Below are 27,286 nucleotides of genomic sequence, written 5' to 3'. Positions count from 1 at the left end.
GGCCCTCTCTGCCCGCCCACATTTACCGCCTTCTGCTCGCTTCATCTGCATCGTCGCTGCCGGCTGTCAATCAAGCCAGCCACGCCCCTTGCCCCGCAAAATTTTGATGATTTTTTAAAAAATCATTATTGATTTATTTTCAGATTGACCACCTGATCTCTGGATTTGACGATGAAAACAATTTTTTTTTAAAATCCTGAGCTGTAGGAATGCGATATTTGGTGATCTGTGATCACTTCTTTTCCAATTCATGTCTAGCCAGGGCTTTTTGGAGCCAGCAACTAGCGGACGTAGTGATATTGCAGGTTTTTGACACTTCCGGATTGGCTTAATTTTTCAGGGCCAGTTGCTACGTCCATCTTTTATACAGTCTATGGTTCTACACCAACGAAGAACAACTCAAGACCGGTGGCGGCACAAGCTGAGCAGGGTAAGAGTGAAGTCAAGACAAGGCTTCCTCTTTCCAAAGTTTGGCAGTATTTCAAGTTAAATAAGGGTCAAAACAGGTGAAATGTGCAGTCTGCCACACAGAGTTGTCATACCACGGCAGCACGACAGTAATGCATGAGCATCTGAAACGAAAGCAGCCCAGAGTCATGGCTCCCAGCGTTCCAGATGGTAAAGTAGCAGTACCGTGTGTATTTTTGTTTACCTTGCGAGAAACAGGCTACGTACTTCAGGATGATATCAATCATTTCAAGGCCATTTCATGAAAATTAACGTGTTAAGTGCATTAGAACACCGAATTATAGAAGTGTATAGCTTCCCTGACAGTGCTAGCATTAACTGTAACCACTTTTTAAGACCACAAAGACATAAAACAAGAAGCCTACCACTTCGGCAAACGTTATAATGTATTAAGACGACAGCAGCACATGCTAGCATCATTGAAGTGTAGCGCGTCTCAGTCAGTCGCCTTTAAAATGGATACAGTTAATCCCAAAGTATCTGACTTTCCCCTTAACTTAGCCTGCCTAGCCCAGGTTTTAGCTCTGTGGGTTGAAGCATCAGACTAGGCCTATATACTGTTTGGTAACAAATAATAAATACATAGCTTAAATAATTAACATTGTTCATTTGTAACGTTGAAACGATTAAACTGATTAATTCATTTAGTTTGCATGTGCTGTGTTGTGGTTGCCTACATTTTGTGATTAGTCATTTAGCCTCATTTTCTGTTTTGACTTTGCCATTTTAGAAATTCGAAGCAAAGACAGGCTCTTGCACTTTATTTTGTCCAATGAAATTATTTTGTTTATTTTGTTTTCTTTTTGAGCCAAATTCTGTATTGTTTGGATATGACAGCAGAGTTTGAATGTGTTAAAATAAAAAAAATAGTATGCTGTTCAGCTTAAATTTCATATTCAACAGGTTCAGGAGTCATTCTTTTAATTTTCTTAAGGACATTATGTTGTGTTGTGACTGACTGGAAACCAGGGTGACAGTCATGTGATGCAAATTTAGAGAGTGGGGTAAAACTTGCACTGGAGCCTGTATAAAGAGCTGCGTCAACAGGAAGCACAGATGGTGGGCGTGGCAGAAATAATCGTGACTAATCAACTAGTCGAAAAAATAATGGACAGATTAGTCAACTACTAAAATAATCGTTAGTTGCATCCCTAACCTCAATTTACCAGTGAGCTAGTACAAATATCTGATCAGAAGTAATACTGCCTCGCTTTACATGTTAACAAGAGTAGTGTGACAGCTCTATCAAGCAGTGCATTTTGAGATACTGAGAAAACGCTGCATTGCTCTAGGATTTGGTGTGTACAGCATTTAGGTAAATAAAACTTGTCTCCAGAGAAGTTGCAACATTTTCATGTAGTGGATGCACCATTGGCCTGTTCAAGGTTGTACGTAATTTCTCCTATGTATTTGCTTTCTTTGTTTTCTAGTATGGGCTCCCATTGCTTTGACAGTAGTTCTAGTGGCTGCAGCAACTCTGTGTAAGGAGCAAGGAATTACCGTTGTCGGCATCTGCTGTGTTCATGAAGTGTTTGTTGCACAGGGGGTAAGGCTCTCTTTGTTTCTGTTGGTCACAGAAACATTACATATACTATTGATCCAAAACATTGTGACCACCTATGTCTAAAATGCTGTAGATGGATCAGACTTGTTCTAATCCCCCAACACCATGTCCTGGATTTATCCCCCTCATGTTACTGATTAATCCTCCTCAGCAAATTATTGGAACTCACTGCTGCTGACCATAAGCCTTTCTGTTTCAGAGATGCTCTTACCCAGTCATCTGGCCATGACAATTTGGCCCTTGTCAAAGTCACCAAGCACACTGAAGACAAGAGCCTGCTGTTCACTTCCTGTCAAATGTTGTCAGTCACTAGTTAACATTATTCCCTCTGTCTGTGAGTGGTCATAATGTTTTGGCTCATTACAAATTGTGTTAAGTAAAAGCTAAAAAGTAATGGTGGATTTGAAAATGTTTTACATCAAGCATGTTGAAACTTGAGTTGTATTCTAAAAATGCTAACCCCTACAATGTTGATGTGACCCTTCCTCTTCCTTTTTTTTTTTTTAATTCTTGCCATTGTCAGTTTACTCTGCCCATGCTGCTGGACACACTGCGGCAAGTCCTGCAAGGTAAAGACGGTTTCCCTTACGCTGTCCTCCAAACTCTGCTGAAGCTTATTGTCCTCGTCATCAGCACCCTACTGCTCGTCATCATCAGGGTCCAAGTCATTCAGTCCCAGCTTCCTGTCTTCACCAGGTAGGCTGGGTTACAGCAAAGTGCTACATTTTGTATTTCAGTGTGGAGGCCTTTAAAGCTATGTGGTGAATCTGCAATTGATTGTTCATACAAGGTTCACATTTCACATAAAACGTGTTATTGCTGTCAACAGAGTGGTGTGATTGTTTTGTTTCTAGTGCATTACTGTTAAACCTTTTGAGTTTGACCAGTTTTAAAAACAGCTGCTGTTTCTTATCGCCACAGAAAGAAAGGACATTTGCAGATACTACAGGCCCGTGGAATGCAGTTAGTCATGATTTGAATGTAAATGGGTTGCAGGATTGCATAAACACATTATTCTAGCCTGGTTCTTTATTTATTTCAGATTATATAATGGTTTACATAATATCTTTATTTGATAAATGCATAAAGTCTTCCCATGGCTGCTGACTTCCTGCAGTTGATAGATGGGTCTAATATGCCTACATTTATTCTCTAATACATTAATACATCCAGAGCTCTGCCTGAAAATTATACACACATTTGCATTGTAGTTTAGAGCCGCTCTTATTCCTTGATCTCACATGTTAAAAGTGACCAGTTGTGTGGAATTTACAGGCCGAAGTCACAGCAAGCGGAAAAAAACGTAAAATTATTCCCTGTAATCCTCTTACATGGCAGTGAATAAAACTGAGAAAAGCTTCTAGGTTTAATTTATCTTTTTGTTCCTCAATTGATTTCCACTAAGTTAAGAGCGTCCCACATACACATTGTGTGCTTTTGATTAATTCTGGTGCCCGGTGACGAGATTATTGTCACTGAGAGGAATTTTGTGATAAACATGGAAGGCACAAAGAACTCGTGGTGAGCCCAGGATCTCCTCTTACTCATGATCCTTATGTCAATTATGAAGTAGCTGCTGTCTTAATTTAAGTATAAGTAAAGCAAAGTTGATAAATCAATTATTTGAACTTTCAGAAATCCCAGCTAAGATCAAAAGGTTCATAACAGCATGACACAGTCACACACATGCAACAGTTGCAAGCCAGTTGGCAGACAGAGACAAAAACATGCGAGAGCTGAAGGTGCCTGCAGTGAAGGCATGGGAGAGCATTACCAAGGAAGATATAAAGCCTTTGCTGATGTTTACGGATCCAAAACTTCATTGACTGTTGAGGATTTTTCACAAAACATTAAATGTGATGCAAACTTTGTATCTGTTGAATTACCTTTGAACCCCTAAACCTTTGGCACAATGTGTTTAAGGGATGTATCTACCATGAAGGTTCTGCGATATTAATGTAAACCTCTTCAAATTAAAGCTCAGACTTAGTATGTTAATGTATTATGTAAATATTTTATTTCAAAATGAATGTGCTGAAGCACAGTGACATACTTACAGTGTACTATCGCTATCAAAAGAAATACTTCACAATGAGAAATTCAGGACTTAAGGTTCAGATAAAATCTGGGACTAGCAAGAAATGCTTTGCGAATTTCCACATGTTAATGGTTCTACTGGATTGACTGGAGTGTTGTGTCTAAACTATTCAGAAAGCGTCTGTCCGGGTTTTAGCCTAATGGCATTTGAGTGTGAAGATAAAATTCCAGACAATTAGTCTAGATAGCTTAATCCTCTAGTCGTAATCCTAAAGCTGTCTCCAGATTGTCTAAGAGAATTTCTATGTCCAAGCCATAACAATACCACATATTTAGATTATCACTTCCCCACTTGTGATTTGTTTCTACAAAAGTGGTCCCGTAAAACAAGTTTAGACTACCTGCTCTACCAGAGGGGTTCAGATGCAAATAGTGACTGGAGGGGCTTAACTCAAACAACAAAGAGATAAGTCATGAGTTAAGAATGTGGAGATGTTGCAGGCAGCTGTAGAGACAAAATATGTCCATTGGGACTGCACAATTGATATGGTCTCAAAATGTAGATTTTTAGTCAAATATTTTCATTGTTGGTCTTTACCAGATGGGATGAAGATGTCTGTATGTATATATTTACACAATTAGTTAATATTGTGCAATATCCATTGAAGTGATTGACCAGAGGTTGGATGCTAATGTTCTGGTTTACCCCTAATGTTTCCCTTAGTGCCACATTCTGGCCTGATTTAATGTATTTGACAGATTGCAATGTAATATACATACTCCACCATGCACTGCAGAGGATAACCTCTTTTAATTTAGGATATTCACTTGTTGGTCCTCCATCAAAATGGATCTCTACACACAGACCATCTGATTATTTTGTAAGAATGTGACTGTGCTCAGTAAACTCATCAAAATTATCCTCAGGAAATATGAATAATAGACTCTATTTTAGATTTCCTCACAGAATTTCCTTTAACATTACATAAGTGAAAACCTGATTTAGCCTTACCAGCTATAACATTTTTAAAGAAATACAACATTGTGAGATTTCCCCTCCCTGCCAGAAGAGTTTGGACCATAGATGTTATGGAATTTCTTGCGGTTGCCAGGATGGCAGAGAGCGAGGGTATAAAAAAATGAAAACAGTAAAACACTTATTAATACATAGTCTACATTATGTGGTAGTTTGTTAAAGGGGAAAAAAGAATGTAGTAAAAAATGGAAACATTTGAAGCATGTCCTTGATACTTGATAATCATTTTTGTAGTGTTTTGTAATGTCTATCTTCAAGGAAAGTGGTCAACAGTGTCATGGGGCTATTGTCAAAGACTTGTGGACATTTATACAATACTATTTTCCTTCCTGTGTTCAAGTATATCACCTTTATCTGTTGGCACTATACACAATATTTCTTTGACAATATCCATGGGACGTACTTGCACTATTCAGCCACAACAGTAAAACCACCTGTCCAGTATTGTATATGTTGGTCCCCTTTGTGCCACCAAAACAGCTCTGACCCATCGAGGTCTAGACTCCAAAGACCTCTGTAAGTGTCCTGTGATATCACACACCAAGGCATAAACAGGTCCTTTACATCCAGGAAGTTGGGGCCGGCATGGATCTGGCTTTTTTTCCCAGCATACAACACAGATGTGCGATTACATTAAGATCTGGGGAATTTGGAGGCCAAATCATCTTAATCAAACATTTCTGAGCAATGTGTGCAGTGTGACATGACTTCATTATTTTTTCTGAAATAAGCAGTCTGCAACAATGTTTAGGTAAATAGGCATGGTGATAACGACATACTAAGGATATTGCACCATTTAATCATCATTAATCAAATTCTGTGCTTCAACCATTTCACTGCAATGTTACGTACTATTTCAGTTGGTGTTACTTTTTTCAAAGATCTAAGTAATTCAACTTTTCTAAGACTGTTGATATAATTCTATGTGACATTGCAGTTCAGTTTGGAGAGGTATCGCTACATACTTGTCATTGCTTGATGCTGCGTGTTTAGGCTCTAGTATACCTTTTTGAACCTAGACCTTTGACTGACCAAATCCAATCTGTTACTCTCATCAGTATGGAATACACACCATTAATGTGACACAAGGTCAACCTTCAATGTTCCTCATGGCTTTATTCAGACTAAGTGGTAAGCCTCAGGGCTGAAAAATGAAGCCAGTTCTAAAGTACTCTCACTTAGCCGGCCCATTCTGTAAGACACAATGGTCTGGCTGCACCACACTATCATTCGACTGTAGGGGTTAAAAAAAAACAACAACAAAAAAAACAGACTGACTTGTTTGTATTTCTATAAACTAATCACATTTGTTGTGGGCGAGACAAAGCAAAATATTTGGCTTTGGTGTTTCTGCAAAATAGTGGACGGTGTAATTCTTGTGATAGAACACTTGCATGCATGAAGAGGAGCACTGTGATTTAGGTAGATAACTCACTAAAAAAAACAAGCAGGGTTGCATTTCTGCAAAATCCTGTGCAAAACTTTCAGGTTCATTTTCAGTGTGGTAGGTTGCTGCTCAGGTGTTGTGAAGAAATTGGATAGTGGAAGGGGGAGAGACTGCGTTGGATTATCCGTTAGTGTTTGTCACCCTGCATATTCACCTACGATGATGGTGTAGTTTAAAAAAATACAAACAAGCCAGAGCATTTTCTTTTTCCTATAGTTTGGTGCAGCCAGATCATTACGTTCAACAGGCACATGAGACTGTACAGGGCCAGAAGGTAAACAAAGTGTGTGATCCTTATTTCTCTGTTTAACTTACTGGTAATCTTGTTATCATTGCAAAGAGAAGTTCTCAGACCTTGCTGCCTGACTTATTTCTATTTTTGTAAAAAAAAAATATTTTCACTTGTGTTCTTTAGAATATTTCAGATTGTTAATCCATGCAATGAACCCTTTTGCTTCTGAATCAATTCTGTGATTAGGTTGCAGTATTATAAGCCTCAACGGTTGTACTTTGTACCAAGACTATACATAAAAATGTCCTACGCTATAATCTTGTATGTGTCAATAGGCGTATTGTAGATGAGCCAGCAGTCACTTCACAGTGCACAATGGTTGGCTTTCTGCCTGACTTGCTCTGACATCGTAAAAAAAACATAGACATCCTCACAAGATCAGGGTTGCTGCATGTTTTTTTCTGAGCCAGGTCATGCAGTTGCTCTTCACTGACTGAAGAGCTTATGGAATGAAGGTGAACACCTTGCTGTTCTCCGACATAAGAGCAGATTGGTTTAGATGTTTGTTCAACATAATGTTCTTTATATAAGCTCCTCATGTTGCCTCTTATGTGAAGAATTTATTTCATTTGTCCTGTTTTGCACTATGAACGTTTATTCTAATAATTCTTATTTTTATCCTTGCTTGCTCATTCCACCCCATGCTTGATTGGCCACAATAATTTTTGTTTTCTCTGTGTCCTCTTGTAGATTTGATAACCCGGCAGCAGTCAGCTCCACTCCTACTAGACAGCTGACTTTCAACTACCTGCTTCCTGTGAACGCATGGCTTCTGCTGAATCCTTCAGAGCTCTGCTGCGACTGGACCATGGGCACCATCCCCCTGGTGGAATCACTTGTAGACCTCCGTAACCTGGCCACTCTTGTATTCTACACCTTTTTGGGTCTGCTCGCTTACCACAGCCTGCGCTACCGACACAGCTCTGCCAAGACTGTCATCATGGTGAGAGAAGGTTTAGTCAGATTATTCAAGGGCATGTTTATACAATATGCAGTTGAGCCTGAACGCCTGACACTGCTACTTCTGGTGCAGTTTGAGCCCCTCTCCACAAAAGTGTGAACCAGAGGGTATAGCATGTCTCTGAAAATTGAAGCTGTGCTTCTCCTTGGTCAGGGTGCAGTTGATTTGGCCCTGTTTTATCTTCACATTATTGGATTTATGAGTAATTAGGAAGAAACTTTCAGTGGGATTTTTTTCAGCAGCGGGGGCAGGCTCTCTGGGGAGCCGTGGCGATGTAAACAAATGACATTTGACTGCAGATTTTACTTTTAAAACCTGTTTATTGAATGGCCAGTTAAAAATGACTTTTTAAAGGCTGAATGTAAAAACAAAAAAAATAATAAATCAATGTAAGATTTTATTTTATTTTTTTTTAAATAAAAGAGCTCTAAGGCTCTGATGTAGAGAAATTCTCTGAGAGGTGGCCGCTGATGCTCAGCAGCATACATGATGCAAGCTGCTCCCCTAAAGCCTGTTTCTCTGGTCAGTCTTCACCTACAAATAGAAACAATAATCAGATTGTTTCTCTCATTTTCATACACCCTCATAATTTAAAATAGTTTCTAGTTTGTGTCTGATGATATATTATTACACTGTTTTTTACCTGACCATCATCATTTATGAATCAGTAAAAGGCTAATGATACCTGGCTAGCATCATCTCCATCAGGTGTCTTTCTGTTCTTAGAGAAATATTTGAACAAGCTCATCTGAAGATGCAATCTGCAGCCCCATCATGGCATGTAGATGTTAGCTTCATGCTATCAGTTAGTTTACTCACGTTAGCGACACTGAGTTGGCCCCGGGACCAATTAACTTAAGATACCAATATGTTATGTAACAATAGTGGGCCATCAATGTTTTGCCAAAGTCTATTTAACTTGTAAAATTTATTCTGAGTTACCTTAAGCTAATAAGTCTACCTTTTTCTCTGGTAAGTCGCTGCCCTATTCTCTAGGACGACCCTCCTCTGACTCTACCTCTTTTCCACCAAGAAGAACCAGGTGCTAGTTCTGTGCTGGTGCTAGTTCAAGAGCTTAGTTGGTTCAAATCTGGCACCTCCAAAGAACTGGTTGCCCTTCCATTAGCAAGGAGTCAAGTTAGGGCTGCATACATAGCCGTTTACCAAACAACGCTCGTGCCACACAAGACTCCAGACTCTTTATTTATCAATTTTTTTTACCGGTGCGACCAACTTTCTCATTTGTTTGCACTTTCCACCTTGTCACTGGCAAAACATATGACCGGCTGAACATTTTCTTATCGATAGACTATAATTTACAGTGTTCCCTCAACGCCCCACATAGCAGGCTGTGGTAGCTGCTGTTGGTAGCCGCGGTGCTCAGACCAGTGTGCAACCAACGATGACTTTAAAAAGAGTAAACTAGGGCGTTCTGATGTCAGATTTGTCCAAGATGAAACCGAGTTATTTTTTCTCATGCAGTCTTTTCTATGAGCGGAATAAACAGCATCACTTTCATGGCCACGCTCTTGTGATCAATTAACGTTGTATTAACCGCCAGAGAGTAGAGACTGAGGAAGATAGTTATCTGTAGTTTACCTTAGTGCTTGCGAGTAATTAACGTTGTTTTAACCCCCCAAAGAGTAGATACTGAGCAAGATAGTTATCTGTAGTTTACCGTAGTCATCGCGAGTACCGAACCTAGTGCAGGACTCTGCTGTGAAGGTGGAGACATATGGCGGTGGTGTGTTTGCGACAATAACACAAAAAAAAGAAAGAAATTTGAAGGAGTGGTGGCACTCCTTTTTTTTTTTTTTTTTTCTCCCATCATTCACTGTGAAATGCTGGTATGTCTCAGCCTACCCTACGTGTTTGACCTTGCTTCCCGTGCTAGGAAGTAGTTGAAATGCTGTCTAACGTCTGAACCCACCTCTAGCAAGGTCTCCTCTGAAAGTACTTTTGGTGATTGAATTCTTGCTTTTTTCATGTAGTAAATTCTGTATCTGTAATGAAGTTCCTTTTCTATCTTTCAGTGAACAAAGCTTGATATATAAATGTGATGTCGCAGTCACTTTTGCCTGCCTGATCCTGTTTGTATTCAGTGGATCCAGTTTCCACAAAGTGTTTAGGAGCTCCATGCCTTCAGAAACCTTCAGTCACGCTTTGATTTAACACTGACCAAGCTCGTCTTTGCTCAAAATAACAACACACATTCTCTTAGTTCTGTCGTGTTTCCCACTATCACAGTGTTACTTAGTGCTCAGTGTTCTGCTAGAAACTTGAGGCGCGATCATTTTTCTAACATTTGAACAATGGTTGCAGCTTGATTTACTTCAACAAACCTCCAATATATCAATCAAACCCGCAATTCAAGGACACAACTCAAGAAAATCTAACCTTTTGTACAGGTTAGTGAATGTGGCCAAAGCCAAAGATTCCGCGCATTCAGTGTCGAGTAGATTGGATAAGCGGTTAGTTGATGACATTGTGAAAGCCGCAAGCAGTAATACTAAAGGCCAAGTTTTAAACAGGCACATTACTAGTTTCCAGTGAGAGTGACTTTTGTTTGAGCGTCCAAGGAATGAACGGGTGGTGATTGTTCAATGTGAGACAGAGAAACAAATTAGCATCTGTTGTGCAACAGGCCCATGGCTCTTGTACTTGAAGGTCAGTAAACTTCCTCACAGTATTGCTGTAAGCTTTAGCTTAAGAAAGAGAAGCGCAAATAAACACAAAGTAAACTAAATTTTGACCTTTGCAGTTCGTATTTTGTTTTGCTAAGAGCATTTTGGAATATGTTGCATAACAATATCATACCCCATCAACTTACTTAGCATCACTGCATGGCTGCCAGCTGTCTCACATGGAGATGCTGTTAAATAGTTTTAGATGAATGCTGTCAGTGAGGAGCCCTGCTATCAAGTTCCTTTTCCCACCTTGGTGGCTGCTGGCTGGTCAGGAAGGCTGCACATTAGAAATTGGACTGCTCATTATTCCCGAATAAATAGTTGTTCAGTCAACAGAAAAAAATAAATCTAAGAGTGCAAAGTAGCATCTGTGGATTGTTTCTTTTGAACAATTAGCAATTCAAACCTCAAAAGTAGTTTGTTGTCACAGAAGAGAAAATCACATTTGGAAGAACTAGAACCAGCAACATTTTTTGGCCTAAATGTTTCATGAATAGATGATATCAAATTTTGATCAACTGTCTTTTGATCAACTCGTCCAAACTTGAACAAATAATTGTAGCTCTACCATGCAGGTGTTAGCTTGTGTACAACATTGAAAGTATTCTACAACGTAGACACCTTTAGACTGCAGCATGTTGTCAGACAGTATAATGGTACACAATGAAGCATTTGGTTATAGGTAATTAAACTGTTTTTGGCACATTTTTATAAATTACTTGTTTTTGAAATGAAAAGAAGTAAATACAACCTCTGCATTAGGCAATTTGTTCTCTGTGCAGAAGTTTCAAAGCTGCAGAATGGAACAGTACACCTCACTACTTCCGTTTCAGCTAACATTCCTCCTGCTTGTTGCCCGTCATGCTGTCCAGCAGACATGCAGTCCACATTATTGTACTGCATTATCTGATAGTTTCGTAATGACATTGTAGATGTTTGCAAAGCACTTCGATATGTTTTCATATGTCTTTGTAGGCATAAGTAAACTTTTTTTTTTATAGATTCTTAGTATATGCTGAGAGAAAGCCATGGTTGTTAGATGTTATCACAAGGTCTGAAGTGTAAGAGGATTTATTATGCTCTGTGAATGCCATCAGCTGACATGATTTCTGATAACTAATGACTTTCTAATGAATGCCTGACCTGCTTAATAAGTCCAATGTCAAAATACACAAGTACATTTTTTTTTTCTGATGATTTTCTGCTGCTTTTCAATACTAATAATCAACAAAAAACACACAGTTTGCTGTTTCTTTTTTTTATTTTCACTGATGTGTAAATAAATTTTAAAATGATTAAGCGTTTTATTCACATCTTATCTAACTTCTGAGACAGCATCGACTGGTTTGACATGTAGGTGCTTATTGTAATTAACTTTTTTTTTCTTTGTTTTCACCATTTTTTTTTAAATTGTGAAGAGTTTTTAGCAAAATCTCCAGTTTGTATGAACAAAGTTCAAAGTCATCTTTTTTGTCTTTGTCCTTCAGGCCCTGTCTTTTATTGTCCTGCCTTTCATTCCGGCGTCCAACCTCTTCTTCCCCGTTGGTTTTGTTGTGGCAGAGAGGGTCCTTTATGTACCTAGTATGGGCTTCTGTGTTCTTGTTGCACATGGATTCAAGATTGTCTCACATAAAGGGTGAGTGCTTGTCCACAGTGGCGTCAAAAATATATCATCCGACAGGCAGAACAAATTACTTACACCATGGTGCATCAGGGACAGAGCGGAACAAACTATGTGACGCTTATTTTACTTGAGGAAACTATTACTATATTGATATGGATTACTCCAATTTTGAATGGTTACAGTTTAAATTTTATTTTCTAAAAATAAATAGTCAGCTACTGATACAAATAACACTGCACTTTCATAATACTCAGAAAATTGTCAGCCTCTAGAAGTGAATTATTTGGAGTATTTGGTTAAGCGTATTACCAAATCATTGTAATTTAGAACTCTTTACATTTACAATTGCAGAAATTTCAAGAAGATATCCTGGTTGATGATTGGAGTGCTATTAACTACACATGCAGTGAAAACCTTCAACAGGAATTGGGACTGGGAGTCAGAATATACTCTATTTACATCTGCCCTGAAGGTAAGAGCGAAAAACTGATTGTTTTTCATCACCTTGTAACAAAAGTCTTAACAGACAACTTATCACTTCTTATGATGATTAACCAGGATGATTAACCATTTTTTGCAGTTTATAATAACACTAAACAAGCTCCTTGCCATGTTTTTTAAATCGTCTGTCCCTTCAGGTTAACAAGAACAATGCCAAGTTGTGGAATAATGTCGGCCACGCTCTAGAGAACCAGAGCAATTATGCAAAGGCACTGCAGTATTTTCTCCAGGCCACTCGCGTCCAACCAGGTGAGAAACAGAAATCAGGCATTCGTGAATCGCTTTTTCCATTTGTTTGTAAATACAACAGTGGTATTGTACATTTACAAAAAATGGGGAACAAATCTATTCTGGGTTGTCCGATTATTTTTCAACAGGATTAAAGCAAATAATACGAGACCTCTCATAATGTGTTGTTTATTACACTTGTTACACTTTATAACACTACGTGCGGTAATATTGATTTTCTTAATGTCCAGAGAAACCCTAAACTGTCTGTTATTTTACCAGTTCTAAAAGGTACCAACAGATGAGGCCTTCAGATCAATGTAAGCTATAATTGTGCTGTAAAGTTCTTACTGGACAACCGTCAGAGGTTCTGATTTGACACTGTTTATTTTTTTAAAATTTGTTTAGTTATTAAGCAGATGCATGAAAGTGCTTTTTTGATCATTCCCCCAGCCATCCCTCTGTGTTTGTTTTTATAGTGAAAGGATTTTGTTTGTTTGTTTGTTTTGTTCTTTTTTTTGAAAATTAAATTACACTTGGAAGTGCAGTCACACAACTGAGATGACAGATTTTTTTTCACAGCAACAGGAGGAAGTTTGCAGACAGTGTTTCCTCTAGGATTTTTTTCAGCAGCAGGGGCAAGTTCTTCCTGAGCTGTGGCGGTGTAAACAAATGACATTTGACTGTAGATTTTACTTTTGCAACCTATTTATGAAATGGCCAGTTGAAAATGGCTTTTTAAGGCTGAATGTAATGTTTTTTTAAAGTGAAACAATAAAATTTAATTAAATAAAAATTATAATAAGAAATAATATTTTTTTGATGGGGCTGTAGAATCAGTGGCAAAGTTTGCACCCAGGCTCAGAACAATGAATTTTTTGGGTTTTTTTTTATAGAAGAGCTCTAAGGCTCTGTTGTAGGGAAATTCTCCAAGAAGCTCAGCAGCATACATGCTGCAAGCTGATCCCCTGCAGCCTGTTTCTCAAGTCAGTCTTCACCTACAAATAGAAACAATAATCAGATTCTTTCTCATTTTCCTACACCCTAATCATTTAAAAATGGTTTGTAGTTTGTGTCTGATGATACAATATTTAATGTCTGCTGCTGTCCACTGCTCCTCCCTGTCTCATGTTACTTGTCTTATTCGGTTACATAAAACATTAACGTTAGATCATTTACACTCACATTACGTCTGATTACAAGTGTGAACACTATTTTTCACCTGACCATCATCATTTGTGAGTCAGTAAAAGGCTAAAGATACCTGACTAGCGTCGTCTCCATCAGGTGTATTTCACTTCTTAGAGAAATATTTGAACATGCTCATCTGAAGATGCTGTCAGCAGTTCCATCATGGCGTGGAGATATTAGCTTAATGCTATCAATTGGTTAGCCCCGGGCCCAATTAACTTAAGATACCCATATGTTATGTAACCTTAGCTGGCCATCAATGTTTTACGAATGTCTATTTAAATTGTAAAATCTATTCTGAGCTATCTTAAGCTAATAAGTCTACCTTTTCTCCGGTAAATCCTATTCTCCAGACGAACCTCCTCTCACTCTCTGACCTGAAGCCTGGTGCTGGACGTGACATCACTTTGATGGCCGCACTCTCACGAGTAATTAGCGTTGCATTAACCCCCCCAAAGAGTAGATACTGAGTAAGATAGTTACCTGTAGTTTACCTTAGTACTCGCGAGTAATTAACGTCGTATTATCCGTATGTAAATATTCATAATCTGTATGTAAATATCCATTATCTCATGCAATATTTCTTAAATCTTTTATGTCTTTTTATATATTCATCCTTTTTTATCTTTATATTTTACTGAGCAATTTTGCACTATTTTTTATATTTTTTTTAACTTGCACTGAAAATAGGAGAAGCTCTCCAATCTCGTTGTACACTGTATAATGACAATAAAGGACATTCATTCATTCATTCATTCATACTGCGCAGGATAGTTATCTGTAGTTTAACTTAGTACTCGCCAGTAATTAACGACTTATTAACCCCCCTAAGAGTAGATACTGAGCAAGACAGTTATCTGTAGTTTACCTTAGTGCTCGCGAGACCCAGTGCAGGACTCTGCTGTGAAGGTGGAGACATGTGGCAGTGGTGTGTTTGCAATAACTAAAAAAAAGAAAGAAAGAAAGAAATTTAAAGGAGCGGCGGGTAGGATTTAGGAATGGTGGGCCGCCACTCCTGAATGAATGTAGAGGAAACACTGTACAAACACAAGCCCTGTAAAACAATGCTATGTGAAATACTGGCATTTCAACATTACAAGGCTATTGTATTGTAAATTGCTGCATTCAGTGTTTAGTTTCTACCCTTTCTTAATTACAAGTGCTGCAAAACTAAGTCAGAATAGCAAAGGCTGCTGTTCAGTGTTCACATGATCAGTTATGGTTTCCCTTTTAGCTAGTTTTCCTGTGGAACAAAGATAAAATGGACATTGAAAAATCTGTCAAAAATATATAACAATATGTATTGCAGAAACTGAAAGAGAAGTAAAAATCAAGGAAAAAAATACATTTTTTGTGTAAAATATGATGCAACACAAGCCATTGTGTAATGACTTTAAAATGGAATTGCGCCGTTCTGCATAAATCTGAGATGACGAAAGGACACCAATAAATGCTTATATGGTAGCACTTCAATTACAAGTCCAGTTGGCTTTGTGTTCACTTGGCTTGACTTTAAAATGTTACTACATGTGGTTTACTTCTCCACACATAGCTAGCCTGCTGGTTTCTACGTTTAAAAATTATACACCAGAATGCCATTATTGCAGTCAAGTGGACCTACACTAAACTTCAGATATCATGCATACCTTGTACAATTGCGACAGTTTTGGCCTCTTCCAGTTTTTCAGTTACGCTTCATGCCATAGTTTTCAGGAAGCCTGCCATCAGCTGAGACATCAGCACTTTTGCTGGTTCACTACCCATGAGTGTTTCCCCAAGATTAACAGTATAAACACATTAACCCAGTGAGGATTTCCTGCTATGCAAATCACAAACCTTGCTCTGCTTGTCCAAACTGACCTCTTTCAGTGATTCACTTTCCTTGCTAGTTCCCAGAAGGATTTGTTTTGTTTCTGGACTCCTCCAAATAGGGTTTTACTTTTCCTCTTACATCATTAAGGTTTTATTTATCATCAATGATACCTTATACTAGTTGGCATATTCCCATTTTAACACATTCGGGAAATGGGTTAAAATACAGCCAGTATTTTCCACATTTCCCTCTCTTATTCTTTGTCCAATGTTGCTGCAGATGACATCGGGGCTCACATGAATGTTGGAAGAACCTACAAGAACTTGAATAAGTCTAAAGAGGCAGAAGATGCTTACTTGGTTGCCAAATCCCTTATGCCACAGGTATGTCAGCATGTCTTGTACAGTCCAAAGACATTCGAAGCAAAAAGCACTGAGCTAAATGAAAGTTCAAAGAGGGCAACTTCTTCATTTATCACATGGGCGAAGCCACACCTCTTTTTATTTTATTTTATTTTTTGCTTTATTCTGTACACTTGTTGTTCGTGTTGGGGCATGTTTGTTACTGGCACAGTCAATGAAGGTGGCCGTTTGTGCTACCCACAAAAAACAAGAGCCATTCAGTGAAATCATCCAGTCCAGTGTTCAAATAAACGCAACCAGCACTGATTATGTTTAAGAACTTTTGCAAGTTTTGCTTGTATAGCCACCAAATTCCGCCTTTGCGTGGCTCTGTGTGGCATTATCAAATAATGTGTTTGTGTACCTTTTTCCAGAGAGTCCCATCTGTCATCAGAAGCTCATTTTGTTTTTCTATGTTTTTTCCTGTTTGGTTTTGGTTTGATTTGAGTATGTATTTGCATGCATTTATCACGGCACACCCCAAAGTGATATTAAGAACTGACTCCAACACTGGGCTAGTTTTGGCATGCACCTGTTGGAATTCAAGTTGGAGATTTTACAATTTATGAGGCAGCTTCTTCCTGGTTTACTTAACCTAACCAAGTGACAGTTTCTTGCTTAACACAATCCTATTCATCAGTCTGTTTACCAATGTACCAGCTGTAGCTAACTTCACCATCCAGCTGTTACTGGCTGCCACCAGCTGCCACCACCAGCAAGACTGCATCTAGAACGAGAGCATTGATAGTTAGGAGGTTTAGTTACAATTCACATTACCCATAACTGGGACACTGAGCCCAAATGGAGTGAGCAACCAAAAATGTAATCTGCACTACAGACTAATCTCTCAGAACAGTGATTGTACTTTGTCCCACTATGACTAGACACATTTTGTCCGCTCCTTTTAATACATTTCATTGCTCAGATGTTGCAAAAGCAGTGAGACTTGTCTGTTGACCACTCCTCAGGTTATTCCTGGTAAGAAGTATGCAACTCGTGTGGCCCCAAACCATCTGAATGTTTACATAAACCTGGCAAATCTGATCCGGGCCAACGACTCACGGCTGGAGGAGGCTGACCAGCTCTACCGACAGGCAATCAGCATGAGACCAGACTTCAAACAAGCTTACATCAGCAGGCAAGATATATTTATTTTTTCCTTTGTGCCCCCTTAGATATGAGTCTTCTCAAAATGTAAAGCACCCAAATTCAAAAGCCTCCCCTGTTTGCAATACTGACATGTTTTTTTAACAATCACTAACTTTATACTGTCAGAAATGTTTTATTTGTCCTCTCTATCCTGTGAGTGAAGTTTGTAATAAGTGCTGCTGTTTTATTGTTTTAGCTATCAGCTGCACCCAAGAATAATACAAAATTTTGTTTTCATTACCTTTTTGGCTTTCCTGGTATTTAAGTGAGGTTGATTTTGTCAGTAAAGGATTATATATTGAATATTTTTACAATAAGTCATCCACAGTGGAAAAATCCTACTACACTTACACTCCTGTTTTCTTTTTCTTTTTTTTTTTTCAACTCAGAGGGGAGCTGCTCCTGAAGATGAACAAGCTCACAGAAGCCCGGGACGCCTACCTCCGGGCCTTAGAGCTTGATCGCACCAACGCTGACCTTTGGTACAATCTTGCCATTGTCAACATAGAGATGAAAGACCCATCCGAAGCCCTGAAGAACTTCAACCACGCCCTGGAGCTTAACCCACGCCACAAGCTGGCACTCTTCAACTCAGCGCTCCTCATGCAGGAGTCAGGTGAGCAAGATCTGCAACAAGCAAGTGAATAATCTAACTCAGTCTCCAGCAGGAGTAACAGCAGGACTTCACTTGCTAATTGAAGGAGTACTTGTCACTTGTGTGAAACCCTTTCATGCCAATAGATACATACAAAGGGAATAACCTGATTTTACCTTTAGGGTGTAACCGGGTTTGCAAGAGTTGTCCTTTCTTTTGAAATGAACCCTACGTGCACCAACTTGGTGTTCATGGCCAAGTTTCTGTCAGGTCACGCTTTATCGCTTCAGTGACAACAAAATCAGTTTTGGAAGCAGTGATATTTACAGCAGGTTTGACTGGAGGTTTATGCAGTGTATGTTAGCTTTTTCCACCCATGTTTATTTGCTTTTTAAATCCAGTGACACTTTTCTACCAGCACATTCCTGCTGCAAGTTAAGCCAAAGGCCCTATACAGTAAAGGCTAAAAACATCAAGGACATCCATATTTATTCAGGGCTTATGTAGGGTGGTTCAAACAATGTTAACCAAGAGGTGAGTACTTAAGGTACCAACATAGCGTGTTTTCCTTTTCCTTGTGTAGAGCATTCACCTCATAGTGACTCTGTCCAGTCAGCCTCAATGTGTCATCGCAGGTGTCAAGGTTTTTTATTGCTACTTCATCAATCAAGAGGATTCTAACTGTTGACTTGCCCCACCAATTGAATCTTTTGAAACATGATAGTAACTCGTAAAATACTACTGTCAAACTCGTAGAGCATGGTTCTTTTATTCAGCAGATTCTTTTATTTTTCTCAACTTCTTTACTGTCGCGATTTAGTTTTTCTTTTTTTACATGAATCCTGAAATTTTCAGGGGGGGGGGGTATAAACCTCATCATCACGTTCTGTAAGTCACTGTGTGAACATAAAACACAACACTGTTCATGTATTTAAAGATAGACAACACTTGTACAAGGTGTGGCAAAAAGGAAACATTGGAATTGAACAGGGAGTCGGCCAGGACCATTTTATTGGATGATTTGGGGTAAGCAGGCTTTCTTGTGTCTGGGTGGTGCAGGCGTCTTTCACTCGAGGCTCTGCCGCTTGGTCTCAAGGTTGTACTTCACGTCCTTCAGCATAGCAAGGGGTCTCTCTCAGATGCAGCTGAAGGAGTCATTACACAGCATACCACAATAACACACAATGTGCAAACCTAACAGCCACTGCAAACTCTCTAAGAAATGCTTCACACACAGTCTGTAAGCTCTTTTTGAAAGTTTGAAGAGCTGGGATCTTTATCACCTCATTCTAACTTTTGATTTTGCTCAGACAGGTTTGATGTCAAAGTGGGCAGGACTCCAAGCATGCCACAAGCTCTTTTGTCCTCGTTCCTCACATTCCAACTTTTGCTATTGCCTGAGTTCATGCTTATCAGTCCAACTGATTGTCTGCATGTACTGTAGAAGCTGTACACTTTCAGATCTTTGTTATCTGAACAACAGACTTAACAGCTCTGCTAAGTTACTGCAGAGATCTAGTGCAGGGGTTCTCAACTGGTGGGTCGCGACTCAAAAATGGGTCGCAGACCGGTTCTGGGTGGGTCGTGGACAGCTGGTCAAAATTAAATAATATAAAAATGTGCGTCTCAGGTTGGACTTATTTTTTATTTTGAAAAAAACGTTTATTTTGACAGGCATGGTAACCATAGTTTGTTTGATGTTCATTTTAAATTTGTGTTAATGTTGGGATGCAAGATGACAAAGCGCAAATATGACCCGGAGTATTTAAAATGTTGATTTTCATACTAGGGCTGGACCCGAATAGCCGAATAGCCAACTATTCGTTCGCCGTGCTGGAATCGGGATATCAATTTTGATCTCCGAATGTTTGGGTGGTGGTACAATCTCACTAATAAGTAAGATATGAACAGTGACGTGCGGTGAGGTTCATGGCTGGTGAGGCACTGACTTCATCAGAATCTGATTTACAAATATATACAATCTACACAATAGCATATTTGCCATTTGATTGGCAGCAGTTTACGGGTTATGTTTCATATCTGCATTCTTTACACATATAAGCTGTAGCTCACAAAGCGCATGTTTCTTTTTTTTTTTTTTTCAAGTTATTGTGGTCTTACCTTTACCTTTAAATGAGGTCCATGCTCCGCTCCTTCTGGACAAAACATCCGTTGCTTTTTTGTAAAAGTCTCCTTATCTTCCTTCGCTGCACTTGACTTGCTAACTGTATATCATACCTAGTCTAGCTTGCTTTCACTTACTCTGCAGCCGCAGAGTCACAAGAAGCATGTCTGGGATCAGAGCGCCCCCTGCCATGAGGCAAGAGAACTGCCTGCCTCACCGAGAACCTTTCCCAGCCGTTTATGATCACTCAGCACACGGAACACGTTACACACATACAGTTGGTAACAAAAAACACTACATTATTATATACATCAGCTAAGCTATGGAAAATCAGTTCATATATTAAATGTGTTTGAACCGTGTTATTGGCGACTTACAGACAGCATTACGCTGTCACAGCAGGCAGCCAGCGCAGGTAGTGAGGGATTGCGCAATCCAAGTGAGGCTGAGCTCGCTGCTGCCTCATGTGGATTGTGCAATCCCGCACTTCGCTGGCTGCCATGCAGTGACAGCCTATGCATGACAGCCTGCACAGTGAGGGATTGCGCAATACAAGTGAGACTCAGCTCGCCGCTGCCTCACCAGCTTCTCTTCCAAGCATTTGAATGGGAAATTGACAGACAATCAACAGAGACCTGAAGCTCCAAGTACACCACCACCGAGCCACTCAGAAGCTGGAGCAGACTTCCAGGAAGGCCCCAGCTCAATGTTCAGGTCCTCCGATAGAGACCACCCCCAGCTCACCGCTGTCCAGGCAGCAGCAGGACCAAGCTCCAGAGGATCCAGACCCTCCAGGGGCTCCACAGGCTGGAAAAGAATAAAAAGAAGTCCAAGTGGAGGAGAAGGCTCCTACAGATCCTGACATGTGGCTGTATGGGCTGTAAAACAAAAGGAAGATTGATCGTCTGTCAAGCGACACAACTAAATTAACACTGTCACCTTTTTTACTTTAATTTTTTTAGGTTTCATTCATCTTGAAGGAAACTTAGAAAACTTAGAAAAATCTGCCTTCAAAAAATATTATATTTTATGATTTTTAAAATGTTAAAATTTTATATTTAAAGATACAATTTGAGAAGTCAAAAATACCTCAATTTAAAAATACAATTGTAGAAGTAAAAACAACACAAACTCACTTTAAAATTTTATATATATATATATATATCCCCAATGAATCACCACCTTAACGCGGTGGAGGGGCTTGAGTGTCTCTGTGAGCCTGATGTCCAGGGCAATAGCCCCTGGTAGGGTCTCCCAAGCCACATTGGTCCTATGGGAGAGATCAAAAGAAAAATGATTCAAAATAACTTATAAAATCTGTAAAAAGAAAAGCCACCACCTTGCCTACATCAGGGAAACCGGGGCCTCCTCCTGGAGCCTATAATAACATGTATTAATGTTTTTCCTACCTTCTGAGGTCTTTGTTTGAACCAACATTTTTTATTTTGTACATTTTTTCCATATAATTGATGTAAGGAAAAGGGATTTTTTTCCATGTAGTAAATGCTTAAAGGGTCATTTTTAGTTTTTGCCTCAGTTACAGTCTGAGGTCTGTCAATAGTAATTGATTCCAATGCATTAATTTTATTTTATTTTTTTTAAGTTATTCTTTTGGCCTTTGTGCCTTTATTTGATGGATCAGTGAGAGGGAGACAGGAAAGTGGGGGGAGGACGTGTGGGAAAGGGTCACGAGCGGGATTCGAACCCATGACCTCCACATTGGGACTGTAGCCCTGTACATGGGACCCCAGCTCAACCAGGTGAGCTATAGCGGCGCCCCAATGCATTAATATTTTTAACCATTAATCTCATCCTTTCCTGAAAACTCTAAATTTAGCTTCAGTAGAAATGTGTTTTGTCTCCAAACTCACTGTGAACTCTGATCATCTGGTCTCCTCCTGCACTGTACCTGATGCTGCCGTAAACTGAGACGAGTAGCTGCTCGTCTTCGCTGCTATTTGCTAGCGTATTTGCCGCTACCTGTTAGCAGCATTCCCTAGCCCGTTTTTTTTTTTTTTTTTCCAGAGCCAAGCTCCGCACGCCGGAAATCTGGCACAGTGCTGGAATACTTTAAGCCATGCCTTATGCAATTATTTTGGCTCATCTAGATAAACCATTGGTGGAACCACAGTAGAAAAGCAGCACAAAGGCACAATGAAGTGACAGAATGAGTAGGTTGGCAGTCAGACCTCAAACTGGGACAAAGTATGTAGGAAAATAGAAATGTGGCACTTCTTTTTGTTTCATGTTTTACCTGGAGGAAAGTTAAAGGTTGGATTGTCTTCTGATGCTTTTGTCTGCTGCTAGTGTTCATCTCCTCAGTTGGGAGAACATCGAAGTTGCATTCTTTGCTGTCTTTTATTCTCGTCTTCATTTGTTCTTTTTTCCAATGCACTTGGTCACATTTAACTTTTAATGATTAAATATTTCCTCCATTTCAGGATTTTTATGCTCAAATGCATGTAAAAATGAAAGTATAAATTTAAAAAATCTAAATATAAATAAAAGTCAGCTTACACTGTGTGTGTGCTTTCTGTGACAGGGGAGCCAAAGTTCTGGCCTGAGGCCAACCGTCGTTTCCTCACCTATGTGGAAGAGGAGCCTGACGATGCCAACGGCTATTTCAACCTCGGCATGCTGGCCATGGATGCCAATGAAAATGCAGCAGCTGAGCAGTGGATGCGCAAAGCCATTGGTTTGCAGGCTGGCTTCAGGAGTGCTCTGTTTAACCTGGCACTGCTTTACTCTCAGTCCAGACGCGAGATAGATGCACTGCCAGTGTTGGATGAGCTGTTGCGACACCACCCAGAGCACATTAAGGGCCTTATCCTGAAGGGTGACATCCTCATGAACCACAAGAAGGACACCCGCGGTGCTAAAGTTTGCTTTGAGCGCATTTTGCGCATGGACCCCACAAATGTCCAAGGCAAGCACAACTTGTGCGTGGTCTACTTTGAGGAGCGCGACCTGCCGCGGGCTGAACGTTGCCTGGAGGAAACACTGGCCCTGGCACCAAATGAGGAGTATGTGCGTCGTCACTTGAGTATTGTGCGAAGTAAAATGGCTGCTATGAGCGCAGCAGGACATCCACTTACTTCAACAGAGGGAGCCACCATGTCAGCAAAGGAAGAAAAGCCGCAGGGAGTTAAGGAGAGTGCAGAAGAGGGTGAGGAGGAAGGGAGGGGTGCTGATGCTGTTGGGGATGAGAAGAATGTGCGGAAATCCTCTGCAGAAAGCCTCCAAGATGTGGGTGTGGACCAATCAGAATCTCTAGACAGTAGCACGCCTGACAAGCGGACTAAGGGTAAGTCCACTAAAGAGATTAAAGATATAGAGGAAAAAAGGGCAGCTGCCTTAAAGAGACTAGAGGAGATTGAGCGCATATTAAGTGCTGATTGACATTGTTGTAATTTATAGCTGGACTACTTTTGTAGAGCTCTTCAATGCTCCTGAATAAGACTGCATTTCCACCCCTTAAAATTATGTATTCCTAATCAATTGCCATTTTATTTCTATGATTTATTCACATGTTTGCAGGCCGCTCTGCATGGTCCTGTTATTTTAACACTAATTATGTCAAGAAGGGAAATGTTGATCTACACATGAAATTCATGTAACAATAAGCACAAACCCAATTTGGAATAATCTATTTAAAGCTTGTGACAAATGTAGATGTCAGCGTGTGTGCTTAATCTGAATGTGATTTCACATATCATAGATCTGCAGTAGTTACACTTGTTTTGTTTTTCCATGTGTAGTCATTGTTTATCACTGGATTTATTTTTTTCACTAAGATGTGACTCACTCCCGTGTCATTGTTTTTAAAAACAAAATGATTGTATCGTGGACAATTAAAGGAAATGACATGTTCTCCAGATTTCCTCAAGGCAGGATGATATCTGCAGAGTTTGCACCTCAAAATAAACCACACAGAGAGCAAAATAGCCCTCCACACTACCCCAACTCCAGGTTTATGTTCCACTGCGGCAGCGTCTGAAAATTGTTATTGATCTCGCTGGACACTTCCTGCCACTACATCATCAGCCGGCATACTTGCAAGCTGCCTTCATCTCAAAATTTCATTGTGAACCCATCTAAAGATGATTATCTCATTCCCTTTGGCACATTACTCCCCTCATATCTCCACGCCCGTTTCTCATCCTTACTGCCTCATCAGAGATGGATTTCTCTGCGCTTCTTGGTAAACTTGCCCATAGGCATCACTTTGACCTGTGTAACGCCGATTCAACTGGCAACAATGACGCACGCGCATCCTCAGTGTCATGTGTTCTTCATTTTCCTAAGCTCCTTCCACTTAACAGGCGCAGTGGATCTTCTATATCCTATTCCACAACGTTGTATTTGTTTACTGGCACTGAAATGCCAATGGAATGTTTCGCATTTTTCAATTTTTGTAGTAGCCTTTGTATTCACTGTCTTCAGCATTTACAGATGTGTTTATTCTGAGTCCAAAATCCTCTGCATTTAGTTCACACCAACATTTCAAAACGGCTGTCTGTGAGAGCACAAATTAAAGCTTTAAGCAAATTAAAAAAAAAAAAAAAATGCACAACTCTTGTTTTCTCAGACCTTTTCTTCTCTGACACTACATTACTATCAAACCCAGCACCTGACTGTCTGTTTTCCAAGAGGTCTCATTATTTAAGCAGTTCTCTACTGTGATTGAGAGCAAACAAGAAGTCAGAAACACTTCTGCTGCTGCGCAGATGGTTTGAGGCACGTCCATCAATGGCAGTCACCAGTACTTATGACCTTAGCTTGAGTAGCCCTGTGACTGCAGCTGTGAGACAGGCCAGCATCATCACAAACTTTCTAGCAAAATTAAGTAGAACTGTGTTTCCCCTGCAAGTGGATCGTCACATTTTCACCACTGCCGTGATGTTTCTGTTATCTCTTCATAGGCCAGTAATTTGTTTCAGCAGATTGACTGCTCAGTGAAGTTCTTGCTTGTCGAATTGCATAAAAGACTGCTTACTGTAGCTTAAGAGGACTGCGGTGGTACTTTGGAGCCTTGCTATGCATTGATCTTGTTTGGCCCTGAAAGTCTATGTACATATATTTACAGGGAACTGTGTCCAGTGTTATTTATTACTTTTATATGCACTGCAAATGCTGTAGATGTTTTCATTTACCGATGACGGTATGCTTTAAAGTCACGGGGCATTGTTATGTCTGCTAATTTTCAGTATGTATACTGTCACTTGTTAAAAACATTTTTTTTTTTTTTTTCAATGTCTGAGATGGGTTTTTTTTCCTTCTGCCTGCCCCAAGAAGTAGGTACAGCTTTGAAACGAGGGAGGATCTGGTTTGCAACATTTTCTGTTTCACCTCATTTTACTGAGTGATTGTTTTTGTACGATTTCAATTTTTTTTATGCAATAACCCTTAGTGGTGGGGGTCTAGGTTATTAAATAAAGTCAGATGACAACTCATTGCTTTTGTTGTGTCTGTTTTTAACTTGTACATAAAGGTGACTCCTGCAATGTTCCTGTTGGACTCCTGCAAAACTAGATGCCGTGAAGGATATGACATGATGCATCTGGTATGAAATGCACTAAGTCCAGTGCCATCTAATTTGAAATCCAGTGTACAAAAACTGCTGTCATTAGTGCCTTTGACAGTTACATTTTAAATGTAATGAATTTTTACAACTGTGCAACATCCACGGCTCCTATCTAACCCTTGGAATTATTTTCATTTTTTGCCCCAATGCAGTATTTGGAATGTAACATACTGTTCTAGAGAAAAAGTTTTTAAAGGGTCGATTTGTCACAGTGAGGAAAACAAAAACATATTTGCTCACTTGTTTCAAGTGTATTTTTAGGTAGGTTTTGAAATGTCTGGTTTTGAGACGTCTGTCTTAGAGATTTATGTTTATGCGCAAATCCAGCAAAGGCGCATGGAATTATTTTTTTTGGTCATACAAGAAAGGACTACATAAAGAAAATAATAAATTAAAATTAACATCTGCTTCAAAAGACAGTGTCACTCTAGATTAACAACAGAACCACAGAACACAATGAATGATTGGTAATTATATGCAGTTTTTGTGATGTAGTGAGAAATTACATTTTAATTTATTTGAATGCAGAAATCTTAGAAACTGACTCAAAACCTGGCATTATAAAACGTACGTGCTCAGCAGAGCAAGATCACAACAAAGGCAAGTAAGGAAACAAGTTTTTTTGTGAATCTGGTGACTTTTTAAATCTCTTTAATCCATAGGAATCTGATCACACATATTAACAGCTATGATCTTTAGGTAAACATCTGTAAATGTGTGTTCTAACAGTGCAGTGTGAAACAGTGAATCAAGCTCAACCCTGCTGTTTTGTCACTAGTAGGTTTTCATGGATTGGTTTCCAGTGGTGAGTGGTTGGTGATGGAAGAATCTTCTGTGACCAGACAAAGAGGAAAGACAGTGCACTCAATCTAAGTACAAGCTATTATTATGTGAATGAACAATCTGGTAATGACTTTTGAACAGTGTGGGAATGAAACATCACAGGAAGAAGTGAGAACATCTCAACACTTAGATGTAAACCAGAGCCTGATCTGTCAGCATGACTGGAGCAGAGTGTAACTGTTGAGCTGTCACTCAAAATGTGTCTTTCATCAAGTGTGATGTGCAACGCTTTGCTTCAGGGCAATAAGCTGTCACACATACCGCTATGCGGTTATTATCTGAGACTGTGTTGCCAAAAGATAGAATGTGAAATACTGCATTGACATTGAGGCGCATGACATTCTGAACAGGCTCTGCTCACAGGAGCCTAACATTTATTTACAACCAAGGAGTTGCCTGAAAAATCACATGTAACTTACAAACTACAGCTACGTCAGTGTTTTTGATGAACAAAATCTACAACAGCAAAACGTTTCTAAATAACACCAACATACCTTTGGTAATTCTACACTGCAGTGTCTTGTTAGATCTCTCTTAGATCTCTTGTTAAACATCAAACTTGAAAGTGTCCTTCAGGTCTACGGGATACTTCTGACGATAACGAACAGAGATGTGACACATTGAAGGCATGGACATGAAAAGATGGCTGGAGTGAGCGATACACACAGTTTATACTTGATCCGAATTGAGGTCAAAATAATTTTTTCCAGTTAAACCTAGAACCTTTGAAATGTGGAAAA

General features: G+C 39.5%; 1 protein-coding gene across 1 annotated transcript in view; it reads left to right on the top strand.

Annotated features, from left to right (window-relative positions):
- Positions 1 to 25,572, top strand: part of tmtc3 (transmembrane O-mannosyltransferase targeting cadherins 3) — a 34,225-nt gene extending 8,653 nt beyond the window's left edge. Inside the window, exons 5-14 of the mRNA XM_008291277.1 lie at positions 1,899 to 2,014; positions 2,556 to 2,728; positions 7,535 to 7,787; positions 11,980 to 12,128; positions 12,468 to 12,588; positions 12,755 to 12,866; positions 16,129 to 16,232; positions 17,219 to 17,388; positions 17,789 to 18,015; positions 22,662 to 25,572. Coding sequence (XP_008289499.1) covers positions 1,899 to 2,014; positions 2,556 to 2,728; positions 7,535 to 7,787; positions 11,980 to 12,128; positions 12,468 to 12,588; positions 12,755 to 12,866; positions 16,129 to 16,232; positions 17,219 to 17,388; positions 17,789 to 18,015; positions 22,662 to 23,518 — 2,282 coding nt within the window. The 3' untranslated portion in view covers positions 23,519 to 25,572. The remainder of the gene's footprint in view (positions 1 to 1,898; positions 2,015 to 2,555; positions 2,729 to 7,534; positions 7,788 to 11,979; positions 12,129 to 12,467; positions 12,589 to 12,754; positions 12,867 to 16,128; positions 16,233 to 17,218; positions 17,389 to 17,788; positions 18,016 to 22,661) is intronic.
- Positions 25,573 to 27,286: the final 1,714 nt, after the last annotated feature.

The sequence above is a fragment of the Stegastes partitus genome, unplaced genomic scaffold (assembly GCF_000690725.1).
Source record: "Stegastes partitus isolate 25-593 unplaced genomic scaffold, Stegastes_partitus-1.0.2 Scaffold17, whole genome shotgun sequence".
Lineage (NCBI taxonomy): Eukaryota > Metazoa > Chordata > Actinopteri > Pomacentridae > Stegastes > Stegastes partitus.
This window is presented reverse-complemented; position numbering and strand designations above follow the sequence as displayed.